The 20,128-nt window shown below is 41.0% G+C and overlaps 1 protein-coding gene across 1 annotated transcript in view; it reads left to right on the forward strand.

Moving 5' to 3' along the window:
* Positions 1 to 20,128, forward strand: part of Trpc5 (transient receptor potential cation channel subfamily C member 5) — a 260,467-nt gene that overhangs the window by 207,119 nt on the left and 33,220 nt on the right. Inside the window, exons 6-7 of the mRNA XM_015991865.3 lie at positions 3,792 to 4,114; positions 17,029 to 17,224. Of these exons, the coding sequence (XP_015847351.2) occupies positions 3,792 to 4,114; positions 17,029 to 17,224 (519 nt within the window). The remainder of the gene's footprint in view (positions 1 to 3,791; positions 4,115 to 17,028; positions 17,225 to 20,128) is intronic.

The raw sequence follows: 20,128 nt of genomic DNA on the forward strand, positions 1-20,128 counted from the left end.
TACTAAATATTTCTCCATCACAAAGTAGAATAAACCCACTCTGCTAAGATCATAAATTCTGCGTCTTACCACTCTAAGGAAACATAAATAAGACATGCAACATGCAGAATTTGTATTTTTTTTTTGAAACAGGTTTTTTTTCTGTGTAACAGTCCTAGCTGTCCCAGAACTCGCTTGGTGGACCAGGCCGGCCCTGAATCACAGTGATCTGCCTCTGCCTCCTGAGTGCTGGATTAAAGTCATGTGCCACCATGCCTGGCCAGAATTTGGATTTTTAAATCATATTTATGTGTTTGAGCATTTTTTTGCATATTCTTAGTGGTCATAAAGGCCAGAAGAGGTGGTCCCATTTCCTAAACTTGGAGTTACAGGCTGTTAGTAATGAGCCACAATGTGAGTGTTGGGAATTGAACACAAGTCCTCTACAAGAGCAGCAAATAGTCTTAACCACTGATCCATCTCTCCAGCCCCCAGAATTTGCATGTTTTAAATGAGAACTTGTAAGTGGGAAGAGTGTGGTCCTCTCATCCACAAAAATGCAACCAGTTAGACATTCCCTGAGCAGAATGAGACAACCATTAAGACTGAAGTCACCCCTGGTAGTGGTGGTGCATGCCTTTAATCCCAGCACTCGGGAGGTAGAGGCAGGCAGATGTGAGGGTGCTGTTGAACGTCTTCCTCAATGGCTCTCCACCTTGTTTTTTGAGACAGGGTGTCTCACTGAACCTGGAACTCACCATTTCAATTAGCAGGTTGGGCAGCAAGCCCCTGGGTTCTTCTTCCTATTTCCACCCTCCTTCCAAGCAATGGGGTTGTCCCACTGCACCTGACTTTTACATAGGCGCTAGGGATCTGAACTCTGGTTCTCTTGCTTTCACAGTAAGCGCTTTACCCACTAAACCATTTCCCCAGATCCAGATCTTTCTTTATTTATTGGAGTGAAAAAATTCATTAACAATACATACTTCGTTCCACAGGTTTTAAAACAACAAGAAACAGAAGACATTCATCAAAATAACCCAAAAGAACAACTATACTTATGATTGACCCTCAGTGTCCACAGACAAGCCTTCAAATGGAGAATAGTCAGCATTTCATCTTCTAGCATATCACTTAGGTCTATTCCTCCTACACTCTGATCCATACACAGACTGATTCTGGACTTTACTGAGCTGTGGGCATTTCTTCAACATTTACTTTCCTATAAATACAATCACCTCTTCATGTTCATACCATCATCAAGTCCCCATGTTAGACTATTCCTCTTCAGGTTTTACTTTGAAGTTAATAGAATGTAATCCACACCTCTTTGAAAAAAGTGAGGCCAAGTTTCAAACTACAATCCATTTCAAAGAATATTTTTAAAAAGTCATTTGCATTCCAGTATCAGTAATCTAGCTTCTGGACACATGGATTTGATCCTTACTCATACTTGTGACCTAGATCACGACCAGCCAATCCCTCTTCCTTTCAGAGCCTCAGTACAGCCTCTGATAAATAAGCAAATTAAACTTCATTAGTGGTTTTCAAGCTTTGTATTCCATGGAAACACATCATCAAGCAGAGACTTACCCAGAACTGCAGTATATAAACTACCCCAAAGGGCTAAGTTTGGTGTAAGGAATGAATCATCTAGTCTTCTTTGGACCCCACAATGGCTGTTAGATGCCTCCATTAAACCCTGAGGGTCTAAAAAATAGAGTTTAAAATTTACAAGATTAGATCATAGATTCTTAAGCTATGGTCTATGGACAAAATCTGGCTCACTGTCACACACATTTGTCTATGTACTGTCTTTGGCCACTTTAGTGCCACAAAGGAAGTGAGCGTTAAGAAGTTGTGACAGAGACCCACAGCTGACAAAAACTATGCACTCTCTGACACTTGACAGAAAAATGCTGTTGACATCTGTGCTAGATGTCATCTGAGCTAATTTCCCATCACCCACCTGCTAAGGTGCTGTTCTCCAGAGGTATAAGACACAAACTAGAGATGTCCCAGGAGAATTGTCTTTCATGCTTCTGAGTATTCTGCACATCCAGATCCACCATCCTGTGGGTAATAGGCTTTCCTGTGGTGGAGAGACAGAATAAAAGTGAAATAAATTAGACTCTACATATGTCATCTGATTATTTCTCATTTTAAAACATAGGTCCTGTTTGGTTGTCAGGAAAGAATCTCCATCTCTCACATAGATCTCAAAGTGTATAACAACCTTTGTAACATCTGTGTTGTGAGATCAACCCCCATGTGAGTGACATTTCATTGAAACGGTGCTAGACTTAATGTCGAGAGATCTGGAGTTCTGGCTCTACCACCAAATTTGCTGTGTGATCTTTAGCAAGTCACTCTGCCTCTCTGGATTTCAGTTCCTCCATTTGTGAGACCGGCATATGCAAGAACTGTTTTTGGTTTACTTTTTTCGTTGAAGGAAAATGTGGGAAATTTGGGAAATTTGGCTAAGATTACACAAAAATGATCAGCCACCAAAAATCTATGTGAAATAGAAGCATACATGTGGCACGGTCTCTCTGATTCCTCTGACAATGAAGAATATTGGCCACACATAAGTGATTTTAACACCATCAGTTTTATTGGTTGTTGGAAGTGAAGCACGCTAATTTGGACCCCAACACATTTTCTCAGGAAAGTCATCTACATTTAGTCCTCAGAAATTTGAGATATTTAAATGAGAGTATAACGTAATGGTGCTTCAGACTGAATTCCAGGCAAAACCTATTTCTGATCTTGGGAAGGTTAACAATTAATCCCTTATATTTCCATACCATCCTCCCTTATGGAGTACAGAGACTCTTGCACTTAAACACAGAGTCACAAACAATACAGCAGGTAGGAATGGCATTATCCTTCTTTTATTGTGAATGTAAAAGTTACAGGCAGTTTTAAGGGAAAGTTTCCAAACTGGAGTCCAAACCTCTCCATCTCACACTTTCCTATGAGGCTATTCCTCACATTCCAGAAGATAGAGGCCTTAAAGAGGCTGGAAATGGGCAACCAACCCTATAAATACTTGCTATTCCCTCTCCTTCAACTTCCTGGTTCTTCATTTGCACTGGAAGGCCTTTCTAACTTGTAAGGTTGTTAAAGAAACAGTAAAATACATCCATATGCCGCTGTGTGGAGAAGTACTAAATTTGCTACCTGGAAGGTTGACATGCCATTTGCAATGGTGTAGAATATATTACAAACTGCTAAAAATGCAGCAGAAAGCTCTGAAGAAAGGCTCCCTAAGGACTCTCTATCAGCCCTAAACTGTAGGCAGCAGAGCCTGGAGAGTGAACACTGAGGAGGTTGCTATCTAGTCCTGCAGTAACTACAAATTGACCATGTGTTTCAAACCAATGTGGGGGGATCATAGTTCTGAATTGAAATCTCATCAAGAAGTGGAAAAATTGGTCCCTACTAGCTTGAGCACCCCAATGGCTCCTTTTCAGCAACACTCAGCAACAATCTGGTAAACTCACAGCTAGAAATGTCTGTTGATAAACCCCAGGTGGCTGCTGCAGATGATGGCTCTGAAATTCCTTCTGCTATGTATATATGCTTGGTATATATTTGGATAAGAGTGGGAGGGAGACAGTTATTAGCACTGTGTACTGATTGAATGGGGCAAAAAGACAAACAAATAGTACCATGCACAGTGAATTTTATGTAAGCTGAGTATCGGGTGCATAATTTGTGTGTGGAAGGGTACAAAGGGGGAAATTTGGAAATGCTCACTGTACTTCTCATATTGTACACTTCTGTTGTTTTTTCTTTTTCTTTTTCAGTATAATGGTTCTCGTCCAAGGGAGGAATGGGAAATGTGGCACCCGACTCTGATTGCAGAGGCACTCTTCGCAATATCCAACATTTTAAGTTCCTTGCGTCTCATATCCTTGTTCACAGCCAACTCCCACTTAGGGCCTCTGCAGATCTCTTTGGGACGCATGCTGCTTGATATCCTCAAATTCCTCTTTATCTACTGCCTAGTACTGCTGGCTTTTGCCAATGGACTGAACCAGCTTTATTTTTACTATGAGACCAGAGCTATCGATGAACCTAACAACTGCAAGGGGATCCGGTGTGAAAAACAGAACAATGCCTTCTCCACGTAAGACTCACAGTTCTCTTTCTTTTACCTTCTTTCTGCCTTTCTTTTTGTTCTATTTTCCATGCACAGATTCGTCAGTATCTCTTGATGGGATAGCAAAGCTCTCTACAGATCTACCCAAAGGGTCTAGGGCTACAGGAAAGTTCTTCCTTCAACATAGAGTACTAGGAAAGTAGCATTAGAAGAGAAAAGGATTTACCAGGGATACAGAAACAGAGAGAGCTTTGCAGTGACTCTGTGAAAAAGGTAGTTCTCAGTACTTTTTATAGCATTCAAAAGAGTGGCAGCCACAAAGGATGTGAAAGCCTGTGACTATTCCTAGGAACTCATGACCACAAAATTAACTTGACTACTGTAAGTCAATCTCAAAGCAAGGAAGACAAAGATGTCTTTCTTAAAGATTTATTTATTTATTTTAAAGCATTTTTTTAACTTATTTATTTTTATGTGCAGTGGTGTTTTGTCTGAGTGAGATGTCAGGTCCCCTAGAACTGGAGTTACAAACTGTTGAGCCATCATGCAGATGCTGGGAATTGAACCCGGGTCCTCTGGAAGAGCAGTCAGTGCTCTTAACCTCTGAGCCATCTCTCCAGCCCAACAAAGGTGTCTTAATACATGGGTACACTAAGATAGAGTAGACAGGCTTGAGGCAAGATTACAGTCAGCTAGCCTACTAGACCAATTTTGGGATTGAGGTGGGGGATTGATTGGAAATGTCTCTGCTCCAATTTTGGGTGTGAAAAGAAGCCTATCTCTCTTTGTCCAGAGGTTCACAGCCTCTGGGTAGGTAATGCCTGTGCCTTTCCTTTCTACTGTGAAGACCTTCTTTGGAATTTTTTCCCTTCCTAAATGGCTTTAGAATGACAGTGGAAATAGAGAAGAGAAAAAAAGAAGCAGCTAGATATTGTGATATACTCAGGAGGCCGAGGCAGAAGGTTCATGAGCTTGAGAATAGGCTTGGCTACACAGTGAGCAAAAGCGAAAGGGAGGGAGGGGATGAGAGAGGAGGGAGGAAGGGCAGAAGAAAGGAAGGAGGGAGGGAGGGAGGGAGGGAGGGAGGGAGGGAGGGAGGGGGAGGGGAGGGAGGGAGGGAGGGAGGGAGGGAGGGAGGAAGGAAGGAAGGAAGGAAGGAAGGAAGGAAGGAAGGAAGGAAGGAAGGAAGGAAGGAAGAATAAATTAATTCATGCAATTTTCTTAGGTTAGAAGCTGCATTGGGCATCAGTGTCCTTCACTTTGTCCGTCTAAAGATCCATTACGGAGACCCAAAGCTTGTTCATGATTCTCAGTCATTAAACTAAGAATTCATCTATTAAAATTTTTTGTTTTTTAAAAAAAAATAACTTCACATATAAAAATTATACAAATCTTAGAGGTGTAAAGTGAAGTTATGATATATGAACACATTGTACAGTGATCAAATCTGGATAATTAGCATCCTCATCAACTCAAGTATTTCTCATTCCTGTGTGGTGAAACATGCAGAATCTGTTCTAGCCAGTTTAAAATGTACAATGTGCTAGTCTCGCCTGTAGTCTCCCTATTGTATAACAGATCACCAGAACTTCTTGCTCCTATCCAACTAACTGCAACATTGTTTTTGTTGGCCAAGCTCTCTCATCCCTCCTACTTTCCACCTCCAATAACTACCATTCCATTCCGTACTTCTACAATATCAATTCTTTTACTTTCCATGTACTGGTGAGATGATGCAGTCTTTGTATGGAGCTTATTTCACTTAACATTAAATATCCTTTGCATTAGTTTATGTTCCTACAGATGTCAGAATTTCAATATTTCATAGCCAAATAACAGTTCAGTGAATTTATGGATCCTTTAAACATGTATTTGTGTGTGTGTGTGTGTGTGTGTGTGTGTGTGTGTGTGTGTGTGTGTGTGTGTGTGAGAGAGAGAGAGAGAGAGAGAGAGAGAGAGAGAGAGAAAGAGAGAGAGAGAGAGAGAGAGAGAGAGAGAGAGAGATCACATATATGACACTGCGTAATTCTATACATTGGTTCTCTCCTTCCATTATGCGAGTTCTGAGGCTCAAACTCAGGTCATCAGGCTTGGTGACAAGCACTTTTACTCAGTGAGACATCTTACTGGCCCCTTTGACTGAATTACTTTTTCTTTTCTTATCTCAATAAGTCAGTTCGGTGTACTTTAACATTTTAGAAAAGTCTTTAGTAACTAAGGCTAGGTCAGGGGTGGTAGCTTATGCCTAATGTCTCAGCACTCCCAGGATGAGGCAGGAAGATTACAAGTTTGAGCCCAGTCTAGATTACATAGCAACACTCTGTCTCAAGAACAACAAAAGGCCAGTGACAAAGGGTGTCTGTTGCTGCTGCTACTGCTACTGCTGCTGTTTGGGGACAAGGTTTCATATCATTCCAGGATGGCTTTGAACTCCCTTTGTAGCTGAGAATGACCCTGAATTCTGTCTTTCTGTCTCCACCTCCCAAGTGCTAGAATTACAGGTTTCCACCATCATATCTAGTTTTGCAAAGGTATTTTAACTTGATCAAATAGACTCACAGGAAAAATCAATGCTTTCTTTCCTTCACATGTGATTTACCCTAGCTGTATTTCCTAAAGTGAGTTATATAAATCCCACAATTCAAAGAATTGATAATAGAGTCTGAGGTGAGATATGTTGCAGAAATGTTTGTAAAAAAAAATTGAAAGTTCTCTTAACTGTGGGAAGTTTCAGAGTCCTTCCACTGTGACTCTCCATGTGTTGTCTCTAAATGTTCTTCCTCCCTCTTATCTTTCAAATGATCTCTCCAGGGAACATGTTGGAGTGAAGCATGTTGGCTCATTCCATCGCCCACTGCAGCACTCTTCACCTCCACCAGACGATAACCCATCTCTCCTCCCATAGGTCAGAGCAAAATCTTGGATGAGAAAAGTGAAAGGATAAAGGCCCAGAATGGCTTGCTCAAGAATTAGCACTCTGTTGTTAAGCCAAGCCAAGTGCCGAACAGTAACTTAGCACCTTGCTGATGCTGCTTCACTAGGAACTTTGCCTTCTTCTCCAGCATGGCTCTGGAGACAGGACTCATATCAACCTAGGTTCATTAGAAAGAGCAATTCTGGCCAGGCGGTGGTGGTGCAAGCATTTAATTCCAGCACTTGGGAGGTAGAGGCAGGCGGATCTCTGTGAGTTCGAGGCCAGCCTGGTCTACAAAGCCAGTTCCAGGACAGGCACCAAAGCTACACAGAAAAACCCTATCTCGGAAAAAAAAAGAAAGGAAGGATGGAAGGAAGGAAGGAAGGAAGGAAGGAAGGAAGGAAGGAAGGAAGGAAGGGAGAGAGAGAGAAGAAAGAAAGAGAGAGAAAGAAAGAAAGAAAGAAAGGAAGGAAGGAAGGAAGGAAGGAAGGAAGGAAGGAAGGAAGGAAAGAAAGAAAGAAAGAAAGAAAGAAAGAAAGAAAGAAAGAAAGAAAGAAAGAAAGAAAGAAAGAAAGAAAGAAAGAGAGAAAGAAAGAGCAATTCTGCAGTGTCATGTTCACCAAGAGACATCATCTTCCCATGAAAGTGTTCCAAAGGATGGAACAATTGAAAGCAGGGTGCTTTCCAGGAGGCCAGGTCCTTACCAATTCCCCATCCATGTGAGCTCTGCCAAGGAAGTGTATGAAATGCTTCCCTGAAAGTTTATAATCATTATTAATACCCCTGTAGCCAATGGACATGTTGCTCCCATCATTTGCTTAGCAGAGACTGTCAACAAGAATGGGCATCTGCCATACATGAAATTTTATCTTTGAGGTATGAGGTATGAAGACACATTGTCATGTTGGACCTAAATTAGCAGTAATGTCACTTCAACTTCCCCTCTATCTTTGGATTGCTTGCCTCCGTAGAAGCCTGATTCAAATTAGTTTTCTTTTAAACACTTTGACTTTTACATTGATAATAATACCTATTAAAATGCATGCTGCTCAGCCAGAACATCAGAAAGACAGACGTTTACAGAAGGGGGATGTGAGGTTGTTTAGATATCTCATGAAAAGTTTGGTGTATACCCAACTTTTCCTCTTCCATATAATTCTCCAGGAACGCCATTGCTATTGTTATTTAAAAGGGGGTAAAAGTTATTTTCTCCTTGAAATGTGTTTTGTGAGGAACACGATATACTTGTTAACAACAACATGGCAACACTGTTGTTGACTTGAGTTCCACATTCCACATTGGGAGTTCTAGGCCTTCATCTGCTTTTGGAAGAGGCAGTTGGGAAGGCATCATCGAAGGCATCATCACTCTGTGGGCACAGGATTTGTGAAGGTTACAGAGTGATAGTGTAATGGTGTTAACCTGAAAGTCCTGCATCTGTTTTCAATGGTCCAGGCACTCATTTACCCTTGGCTCTTTATTCCACAGGACACTCAAGACACTGAATGTCCACAACTAAATCACTTATCTCCATGTTGTCACTCTAACTTATTTTCCCTTTAATTCCTCAGCTCAGTAAATGACACCAGCCAGAATCCTAGCAGTCATCTGACACTCTTACACTCTTCTCACTATTCTTCATGAACCATCCAGTGTGTCACCTCACCCGGTCAGTTGTACTTTCTAAAGCTCCTGCAAAACACACACACACACACACAGAGAGAGAGAGAGAGAGAGAGAGAGAGAGAGAGAGAGAGAGAGAGAGAGAGAGACAGACAGACAGACAGACAGACAGACAGAGACAGAGACAGAGACAGAGAGACAAGGAGAATAGACAGGGAGAAATACTGCTTAGGTTCAAGCCTAAATCCTAAGAACTCCAGCAACAGCCTCTTAACTATTTTCTCTGCCTGCACACACCTTGTGGAAATTTCTTTCTAAATCCCAGTATCATCATGCCCTAGCTCCATGCCTATCCAGTATATGCTATTCTCCTCTGTAAATCCAACCTCTGTACCATAATATACAAGGTCTTAGAAATTTGCAGCAGGTCTCTACATGCTTTGACTCTTCTCCTTCATGGTCAATATTTTCTGTTCCCCGGATACACAAAGGCTTCTTGTCTCAGTTGCATGGGTTTTGTCCCTGGAAGGCCTGTCCCCACTGTCCAGGTTAGATTTCTGCTGCTCTAATAAGTGGCTCTGACCAAAAGCAGCTTGGGGAAGGAAAGCTTTATATCATCTTATACTTTCAAGTCATAGTTTATCATTGTGGGAAGTCAGGAGAGGAAGTCAAAGCAGGAACCTAGAGGCAGGAACTGAAGCAGAGACTATAGAGGAATGCTACTTACTGGCTTGGTTCCACACTCATGTGGGATGATACTGCACACAGTGGGCTAGAACCTCCTACATTCATTAGCAATCAATAAAATGTCCTCACAGACAAGCCCACAGGCCAATTTGATGGAGGCAATTCTTCAGTTGAGGTTCCCTCGTCCCAGATGTGTCAAGTTGACAACCAAGATTAGCCATCACACCCACCTAGCCAATTTGGCAAACTCTTTTCCAGCCTTCTAGAATCTAACAGTGTCACCTGTTCTAAAGCCTTTTTCTTACCCCCTTTCAGCTTTGGATTTCTTCTGTTGCCCTACAGCATTATAAACACATATCTGCTGTAACATGTAACCTTCTGTATTTTAGTCATCTATCTCTGTCTCCACCAAACTGAAAATTCCCATCGTAACCAGGCTTGTACTTACCATACAGAGGCCCAGAACACAAAGGTATTCAAAATGTGCATCAAATAATTGAAACAATGAAGACTGGTAATAACTATCATTTTTAATCTGGAGGTAATGCATGCAACCATAATAAATAATATAAGAGAAACCTGTGGAGCTTTTATCTGATGTTGCCCAGCGGTAACACCTCATGTAAATATTATACACTATGACCTGAAAATAAACATTGGTGAGTCTAGTGACCTTATTTAGAGTCACCAGTTCTACAAGGACGCCATTTGCAACATGGATGGACATGAAGCTATCCTATTATTAACTGTAGATCACTTGCTTCTATTTCTACCCCTTGGGTAGTTGTCTGTTCAGCTCTGCCACTCTACTGATTGCTTTAAGATTGCTTTCAGCAAAAACCCCTTGGCATTATTCCCTGTTGCTCTCATCCAGCACTTGGACACTTGGCTTAAGAGCAAAGCTATACATGGATCTCTATTATATTCCATCTGTTAGTTTCAGCCCATTGCTTCAAGCTGATGAAATGCTTCTGAATCTTTTTTATTATATTTTGCAGGGGGCACATGTGCCACAACATGAATGTAGAGGTCAGAGGATGACTTTCTTTCTTAATCTTGATTCTTCATTTTAACCTATTAGGTATCCTTCCCAGTCCTGTGTCATCTGAAAATCTATGAAGCATGCCATTGATTTTCACCCAAAGCATTGGTAATTTTGTCAGCCTTTGTCTTTGCTAGGTGGATTATTGGGCAGCTATATAAATGATACATATGAAGATTGTACATAAAAGGTGTCTATATCCAAAATTTGTAAAAATTATTTTATTCTTTTTTATCTATTTATTATTTGCATGTGGGAGGGAATGAGGATTACCTTAATGTGTGTGTGTGTGTGTGTGTGTGTGTGTGTGTGTGTGTGTGTGTGTGTGTAAATCAGAGGATAACTCACAGGAGTGGCTTCTCTCCACCATGTGTGTTCTGATGGTCAAACTCAGGTCATCAGGATTGATGGCAAGCACCTTTACTTGCTGAGCCATCTCATTGGCCAGTATAAAAACTTTAAAACATAAAAAATGGTTGTGTTGTGGTCACAACTATGAAGCACTAGAGACACAAATGAATAATAATCTACAACGACCCAAAAAGCTACAAGGAGCACAGGAGCATTAAGACAGAGAGATTAACAATAGTAATAAAAATAGCTAACATTTACTGAGTACTCTGAGGTTCAGCTACTCTTATAAATCAGATCTACATGAACAAATACACTTGATTCCTAAACTAGCCCTTAGGTAGTGTGTTTTACCCATTTTATGGATGAAGAAACTAGGGTCCAAATCAATTAAGCAGGATGCTTCCAGTTGCATAAACCCTAAGTGGCAGAGCCATGATACCAATCCAGACATACAAGCTGCAATCTGCATTTGTGTCCAGAGATATGGGAATCTAACTGGTTCTATGGAGTTATATAAGGTTGGTTGTGGAGCATCATAGTGGTGCACACCTTTAATCCCAGCACTTAGAAAGCTTGGCAGGAGAATAGTGAGTTTAAGACCACCCTGGACTTCCTAACCCATTCCGTGCTATCCTGAGTGATATCATGAGTCTCTCTTTCAAAAAAAACAGAAAGAAAGAAAAAGTTTCATCACACAAAGATAGAATAATCGTGGGTAGATATGGTGCTAAAGAGGATAAAGGTATATTACCTAGCAGGCCAGTCCCACCTTCCTTCCACCAGAAAGTGACCACTTATTGGCATCTATTCCTACTTAATCAGTGGTAATTTCTCCATTTAGCATGTATTTTCCCACCTTCTTCACTTAGACACAAACTTAGTCCTGACCGAAGGCTTGTATTGATCGTGTTTTAAGGGTTCTTACTAGTTGTCGCCTGCTTTCCTCCCATCGTCCCAGCTCCTGTTGTTATAGATGATGTCACTCATTTGAACTTGCATTGGTTATGCCGTTCTGTAATCTCTTATAAATTATTTTGTGAAAATGTATATTCAGTCACTGCTATGAACCAGGCAATGAGGATATTAAATAAGATGGACTCATTCTAGTAAAGAAGTTTATAGTATAATGGAGAACATAAGTAAGCAACTAGATTACCTACCGTGTGTGTGTGTGTGTGTGTGTGTGTGTGTGTGTGTGTGTGTGTGTGTGTGTGTGTGTTGCTGAGTATTGAACTCAAGACTTCCCACATGCTAGTCAAGTGTCCTATGACTGAGTGACAACCCCAACCCCAGTAAATGGCATCTTTCACATTTACCATATGCTAAACATTGTGATGAGGGCATTCCATAAAGCCTCAAAGGGACTAGAGTAAGGTGATTAAATGTTGGGGCCTGAGTCAAAGAAGATGGTTATATCTTCTACCTCTGCTTTTTGCTGTACATGTGGTCTCTTTGGTATTCAGTTTCTTAGCTGGCCAATGAAGAATGACAGTATTTCATAAGGTTACAATAGAATACTTTAGTATATGCAAAACACTTAGCAAGATGCTTGGCATAGAGTACACTCATTAGTTTTCCATCACTGTGAAAAATGATCTGGCAAACAACTAAAGGCAAGATTTCTTTGGACTTGTAGTTTCAGTACATCGTGGCAGGGAGGGCATGATAAGCATAGCAGCCCATACCGTGGAGACAAAAGAAGCAGAGAAAAGGAATATCTGTGCTTACAGGCGTTCTCCTCATCCCTCTTTTATTGTATTTGAGCCTCCAGCCTATGAGATAGTGCTCACCACATTCAGGACAGACCTTTTCCCACTTAGTTAATCCTATCTGAAAATATAGACACAGAAGACAAGTGCCTTACCGGTCTGGTAGGTGCTTCTCAATATAATCAGTATTAACCACTACATAAATAAGTATAAAGCATGGTGTGTATTATGAAAATGTCATAATGATCCCTACTACTTTCTATGCTACTTTTGAAATTAACAAGAGGGCCTGGGGATACCACTGAATTGGTAGACTGCTTGCTACCCAAGCACTACGTAAATTGGGTGTGGTGATCCACACTTGTAATCTTAGCATGGGAGAGGTGGAGACAGAAGCTGATAGAGAACGTCAAGGTAATTCTTGGCTACATAGTAAATGTGAGACCAGCTTAGGATAAATGAGACACTGTCTCAAAAGAAAAGAAAAGAAAGATTAGCTATCGCAGGATGAGTGCAATGAATGTTAGCAATCAGTGGGCATTTTAGGGATAACTAACATTTACAAAGGTTCCATAACTTTAGCAAAGTTATATGGCCAGTAAGTAGAGAGCTGTAAAGTTTGACCTTAGTCACTCCCCTCTACTGGCTCTCCACTCTGTTGTGTCCCTCTGCAGCCTAATACTAGAGTACTTTGAAGCACAAAAGAAGGACAGCTAAGCCTACCTTGTAGGAAAGTAGTTAAAGCAGTCATTCAAAGGCGATGAGGCTTTATCCAAGCCCAGAAAGTCAAACAAAAGTTGGACCAAGTGGAACACAGGAAAAGCACATTCTTTCTAGAGAGAATCTTATCAGGGGCATGGGAGAATGAGAAAGAGTAGGTCCCACAAACTGAAGAAAGGATAAGGATGACAACAAAGGGCCTCAACCGTCCTTTCCTCTATTAGGACTAGCAAAATCCAGTTTAATTGTGGAACATGAGAGGGTGTCATTTCTTTCTCCCAAGCAGCCATTCTATTCCAGTTCACCTTCTAGTTTTTCTTCTCTGGTCTGAATTAGGTCCAGACCGGTAAATTTTCTCCATACTCCTTCCCTTTGGAAGATTATTTGCTTCTCAGAAAGTTAAGATTTGCACCCTATGTCCAGAGAACTGCAGCCCCCATCCCTGTTTGCCTGTGCCCCTCTTAGCTGTGTGATCTAATTGTGGATGGCTCCCCACATGCTAGTTTTCTTCCTAAAGCACCTGGTGTGGGTTTGCCTTCCATTCCTCGACTATCAAGTGTGTAGAGGCTATAATCAAGTCTCCTAGAAACTTGGTATCCTCAGTCTGTGCCCTTCTTGAGCTAGCTTCTTCCATACGTTTGTTTGCTGCTAAATAAAAATGAGCTGACTGGCCTCTCCAAAAGAATCTCTTTAAAACTGAAAGGCTGTCCTACTGGTATTAGAACTCTAAAACTTGGTTAATGAGTTTACCCATTCCTCCTTTCCCCCCTCTTGTACAACTTCATGCATAAGGTCGATTTTAAATTCCCAGTTGTACACTTTTAGGGAATCTTTGATGAGCCAATGGAACAAGTGGCGGTGAACTCTGTATCAACATTAACCACTGATGTTTTATTGGTTGCAGATGTGGAAGTGGGTGAAGGAATTTAACATAGTCCATGCAGGAGATGCAAATAACTCAGACCCTATCTACATACTTGCCTTGTTTGTGGCATTGTTATGTGCTGTGCAATGTTTTCTGTATTTGAGTATATTCAGTCTCTACAAGCTTTGGCGCTTCACGATGTCATTTCTATTTACCGTAGCTCTTTCTCTTTTCTTTTCTGAGCCCTAGTTGCCTTAACTTATAGTATCCAACTGCTGAGCTAGATTTTTGCTCCCTTAATGGTGTCCTGATGGTCCCGGCTTCAAATCTGTAAAAAAAAAAAAAAAAAAAACACCTGTGCTGTGCCCTCTTAACAGAACTAGATTGCTGCACCTCCTACTTCCCTATTATTTTAGCCTTCTGCTGGCCTGTGTGATGCGTCGGATTGCTTAGCTCTGACTTCCAGCCTCCTGGGATTTCAGAAGAGGTGATAAGAATGAGGCTCAATTGGTAGAGTGTGTGCCTTCTACACACAAAGCCCTCTCTTCTACTCCCAGCATTGTGTAAGTCAGTACAGTGGCAAAGACCTGGAATCCCAGCGCTTGCCATACTTTTTGCTTCTCATGTCCTGGCCCCTGAACGTTAGACTCCCATCTTACTGTTGAGTCTCAAATGCCCCATCATTTAGTATTTACTTGCATCAAACAAAATGTAAGCTTTGAAATGGGGATAAAAGTAAGCTTCTAGAAGTCTAGTACTAGAACATAGTGGTACCTATCAAAGGTCAGGAAAGGAGGAGGGAGACGTGGGAAAGCTTCGCCAATGAGAACAGTGTTGCCCTAAGATAGGAGCAAAAAGGCCCGGAGTTCTTGTCTTCAGTAGGGTGACTCTAGGTAAAGACAATGTATATTCCAAACTAGCTAGAAGAGCAGACTTTAATGTTTCACCACAAAGAAATGGCAGATCCTAGAGGCAGGAAAGATGATGATTAACCTGATTTGGTCATCACACAGAATCTACCTGGACCAAAACTTTATCCCACAAATTCCTATAATTATTATATGTACATTACAAATGAACTAAAGCAATCCGAAGAGATAAGACCTTTTTTTCAAAGAAAACAAATTCTTGGGCTCGGGGTATAATTCAGTGCTAAAGCACTCACATAGCATGTACAAGGCCTTGGTTCCATCTTCAGCACTGCCAAAGAGATGTGTGGGCCTAACTTCTCTTTTTCCAATTTGAGACAGTCTCATGTAGACCAGGCTGGCCTCCAAATATCTATGCAGTCAAGGATAACATTGAACTCCTAATACTCCTGATTCTACCTTGTAAATGAAGAACAATACATTTTCTTCACAAACAAAACATAAGAATGAAAATGTATGTTCATTCTTAGAGTAGTGTTTCTTATGTTCTACAATTCTTCGTGCTTGGGAAATGACTTATGTGCCACCCATGAGCTAACTGCACCATATTGCTGTAGGCAGATTTCTGAATGCAAGACAGATGAAACCCCAGGTGCCAAAAGTATATCATTACAAAGTTCCATGTTTGGATACGGAAACTAAAACAGGAAGCAATAATTTGCAAAGCCGTCTAATAGAGACTGATGTAATGGCTTGGCGAGGTCACAAAGACCTGCCCTTGAATTCTGGCTCAGCACTTACTAGCTGAGTGTCCTTGAGCCAATCAATCTCCGAATGCAACATCATCAATAATAATAAAGTTTTTCTTGAATTTATTGGTTTCTTATTCATTTAAAAGTCAATATTTCCTCCACAGATTTTGAATCCTCTAGTTATCATATAAAAATCTTCTCTTGAATTTGTCCCCAAGGTCCCCATCACCTGTTTTTCCAATTTATTTGCAGTGCCACACATCACTTTATACATTAGTAAGTCATATTCTAACATTAAAGCCACTGCTTTTCACAGTAAAGTTTTATGAGTCGTGAGAACAATTATTCATAAAAACGGAAAACATGCCAGGGTGTGGTGGCCACACCTTTGATCCCAGCGATGAGGAGGCAGAGGCAGGCAAATCTCTGAGTTTGAGGCCAGTCTGTACATACAGTAAGTTCCAGGTGAACCAGGAGATGTCAAGACTTTTAAAAAGAACATGTAAAATATGCTTATAGAGAGAGTTCTTAATAATACTTAATGTATATATCATTAAAAATTATAACTTATTTTGAGATTCATCAGTCTCTTCTACTGAGCTTAGTACCATCTGAGCTCTGTGAGAATCACAAGTAGCAATTTTGGTCTGAAGTACACCTCAGTGGTAGAGATCATATTTAGCACATATGGGGCCCTAAATTCCATGCTCAGGATCAAAAGAAAGGTAGAGGAGGAAGACAACTTGCAAAAAAAAAGTGTCAGTTGAGATTTCAACATAGTGCAGTATAGCCCAAGCTCCATATTACTTTTTTAAAAAGATTTTTTTATCGTGTTAATTACATGTAGGTGTGTGTGTGTGTGTGTGTGTGTGTGTGTGTGTGTGTGTGTGTGTGTGTGTCTTTATGGTAGCGTGGGCATATGAGTGCAAGTGCCTGGAGTTGGAGTTACAGACAATTGTGGTGTGGTCCTCGGAACTGAATTTGGGTCCTCTGGAAAAGCAGCAAGTGCTCTTAACCACTCAGCTCTCTCTCCAGCCCTCCTCCCTCCAACTTGCAAAGCTCCATATTCTTAAGCTCTGAATTTGCTGGCCCCAAATAATTAGGAAAGTAGTAGATAACATGGTCTGAAGGTGGGGAAGATAGTTTAATAGAGGGAGTGGCCTGTGAAATAAGCTCTGAGCATTTTTAGGTTACCAGCACACTGAGAGGGGAGAGATAATATCCCAGGAAGAAGAAGCAATGTGTCCAAATGAAATGTCCTGGCTATGCTGTTGTGTTAAGAGACTAAAATGCACAAGCATGCCAGTCTACCCATCCCAAACCTGACTGCCCTCTTATAGACTACCTCATGCTTGCTCTCTTATACTCCTATTCAGAGAACTAACCTGCTCTTGCATCTCTTTTAGGCTCTTTGAAACCCTTCAGTCACTCTTCTGGTCTGTATTTGGCCTTTTAAATCTCTATGTCACTAATGTGAAGGCCAGACACGAGTTCACCGAGTTTGTGGGAGCTACTATGTTTGGGACATACAACGTGATCTCCCTGGTAGTGCTGCTGAACATGCTCATTGCCATGATGAACAACTCCTACCAGCTTATTGCCGTGAGTAACTGCTTTACCACGGGGCTTCCCTGGGTTTCTGGAGAAGTCACAGTGATGTGCAGCCCATTGCAAGTTCAATGAAACAGTCTGACTGCCTCAGTGAATATACATTAGTCAGTTATTCAACTGACTTCTTTCCAGAACAATTCTGATTGTAGTCTTAGTCTACAGAAAGCCGGTATTCTAGACTTGGTTACTGAATTTCATAACTTTCTCGCTATCTGTTGAAAATGTTTTAAAATATTTGAGCCAATATTTTTGCCTCGGGGGATATATGCACAGTTGGCTACTCAATTTGGCACCTCACTTACATTTTGGATAAATCCAGTCGATCTGTTTCTCTAGGGATAACACTGCAAACATCTTCCACCCCAAATTTGAAATTCCATTGAAAAGATGATCTTCTGAGAAGGAGAGGGGCTCTTTTGTTTTGTATACAATGTCTCATGGTATCCAAAGTTGGTCTTAAATTCACTGTGTAGCTGAGAATGACCCTGAGCTTCTGCTCTTCCTGTCTTCATGGGCTTTATCTTTGTTTGCCTGTCTTTGACCTGTCTCAGGTCCCGGAATTACAGAAGTGCACTATAATGCTCAGTTTATACAAGAAGCTATTTTTTTGCTAAAGTAGAGATGAGTAACTGTACTCTACCACCAGATCTTCTTAGACTGAGCTCATTATTATTTTGTTTTGTTTTTAGCTCATTGTTTTTAAGACAAGTCTCATTGTATAGACCAGGCTGGCCTCAAATTCTTAATCCTCTTGCCTCAGCCTCCGGAGTACTGGAGTTGTAGGCATGCACCATGACACCTTGAACCTTGCATTGCTGATTTTTTGTCCATCATATTACCATTTCAATCATCAGTGCTTGTTACCCTAGACTAGAAATGATGAAGGTAAAGAATACAGGATTAGTTGTGGCCTGTCTCTCTCTCTCTCTCTCTCTCTCTCTCTCTCTCTCCTTTATCTTCCTCTCTCCTATCTCTCTCTGTCTCTCTGTCTCTCTATCTCTCTATCTCAATCTCTCTCTCTCTCTCTCTCTCTCTCTGCCAAAGCAAATATCCAGTTTTGACTTATATTCTCCCTGATTATCACTTCTAGGAAGAGTATTAGCAACTGAGCCTGGCTAACTGAGAACTACGTAAGTTGAGTATCTCTGGATTTGGACATTTAGTTGCTAGATTGTCCTCTATGTATGAGTCAGTCTGTTGCTATCACGCAGAAGGCAAACAAAGATAAAGCCTAAGTCTTTTCTGCCTCCTATATGCTATTTCTCTGGTATGGTTTGTCATGAGGAGTCATTTAGCCTATCTGAGCTTAAATTATTGGCTACATATGCATATATATGTGATATTTGTGCTCACACACAGACTGTCCACATTTCTCAAATATTGTAAGTAATAATGAACATATTCATTTCCACTAGGGAGAGAACTGAACAATAATGAGTATATGTCATAGGAAGAGATCTTCGAATTATTTATTTTATAGTACTTTCTAACCATAAATGGCAATGGAATATATTTGCACAGGGCGTGCTATAGCTTAGATCTAAAATGTACCCACCAAGGCCCATGTGTTAGAAGTTTTGTCTCCAGCCCATGGTGCTACTGGGAAGTAATGAAACCTTTCGTAGGTGGGGCCTAATGGGAAGTTAGGTCATGGGGAGCATGCCCTTGAAAAAGACTCTAGGATCCTATCCCCCTTTCTCTTCCCCTTTGCTCCTTCACTCCCATGGTTACCTGCCATGCTGTGCTGGCCTACCACAGGCTGAGAACAACACTCCAGCAACCATTGACTGAAGCCATGAACCAAAATAAACCTTTCTCTTCATAATTTGATTTTTCTCCTGTACTTTCTCACAGGGACACAAACGTGAATTTGTAGAATTTCTGTCATTAGGGATTTTGTTAAGATGTAAAATTGTCTACCAAGGTGCTTTAGGTCATAGATGCTTAAGAGACTGACTGTAAAGGGAATGGAAATATAGTAGAAAAATTTAAAAACCAAGGACTCTAATCCCGGGACTGCCTTTTATCATGGAGTCTGCTTGGGTAACATATTTCCCCTTCTTGGGCCTCTGTTTCTTCATCCAAAAAGTGATGTGATGGCTAATACAAGATCACGTGTCTACAGATCAGGATAGCACAGCAAAGTCCTTCCTAGCTCTGAAATTCTATTCCATTGTTGTGTTGAAATACAATAATACAATATAGTTCATCTTCATTTCTTGCCTCTCATACTCTCTCTCTGTCTGTCTCTGTCTCTGTCTCTCTGTCTCTCTCTCTCTCTCTTCTCCCTTCTTCCCTTTCTCTCCTCCAACCCCTCCTTCATTCAAACCCAGCTAGACAAAGAACTTTGAGATGATTTATGTTCACACCTAGTCTGTTCTCTACAAGGGGTAAAACACACATGGAATCTAAAAGGTTTCTTTTTCTGCCTGCTAAGGCAGTTGTAGTTTTTTCACTAAGTATCTAGCAGTTGACTATTCCTAGCAACAGAAAAAAAAAAGAGGTAAAATTTTCTTGTCATCTAATATAGGGTTTCAGTGTGCCCCACTGAGCTGGGTGACATTTTCTAGCAAGGAGAATCATCAACTCTTTTTTGACATCACCTGCTGGCAGCAGGTTTAGTTTTAATACTACCTACTTCTGCACCTGAAGAAAATACCTTGATTCCTGTCACTAAGGATCTGAGTAGATGGCCTGAATGGGGCCTACACCATCTCATATGTCTGGAGTCAGAGCAAATCAGTCTGAATTCTCCTGCTGTTCTGGAATTTCCTGGCTGTATATCTACACCCTTTGGAAATGGATCCAATTGGATGTTATTATTGGGCAAAATGATTGCACAAATACCCGAGTTTTTGTAAGTGGTAAAGAACAGAAAGTAGGCCAGGAGGTGGT

The sequence above is a fragment of the Peromyscus maniculatus genome, chromosome X (assembly GCF_049852395.1).
Source record: "Peromyscus maniculatus bairdii isolate BWxNUB_F1_BW_parent chromosome X, HU_Pman_BW_mat_3.1, whole genome shotgun sequence".
Taxonomy (NCBI): domain Eukaryota; kingdom Metazoa; phylum Chordata; class Mammalia; order Rodentia; family Cricetidae; genus Peromyscus; species Peromyscus maniculatus.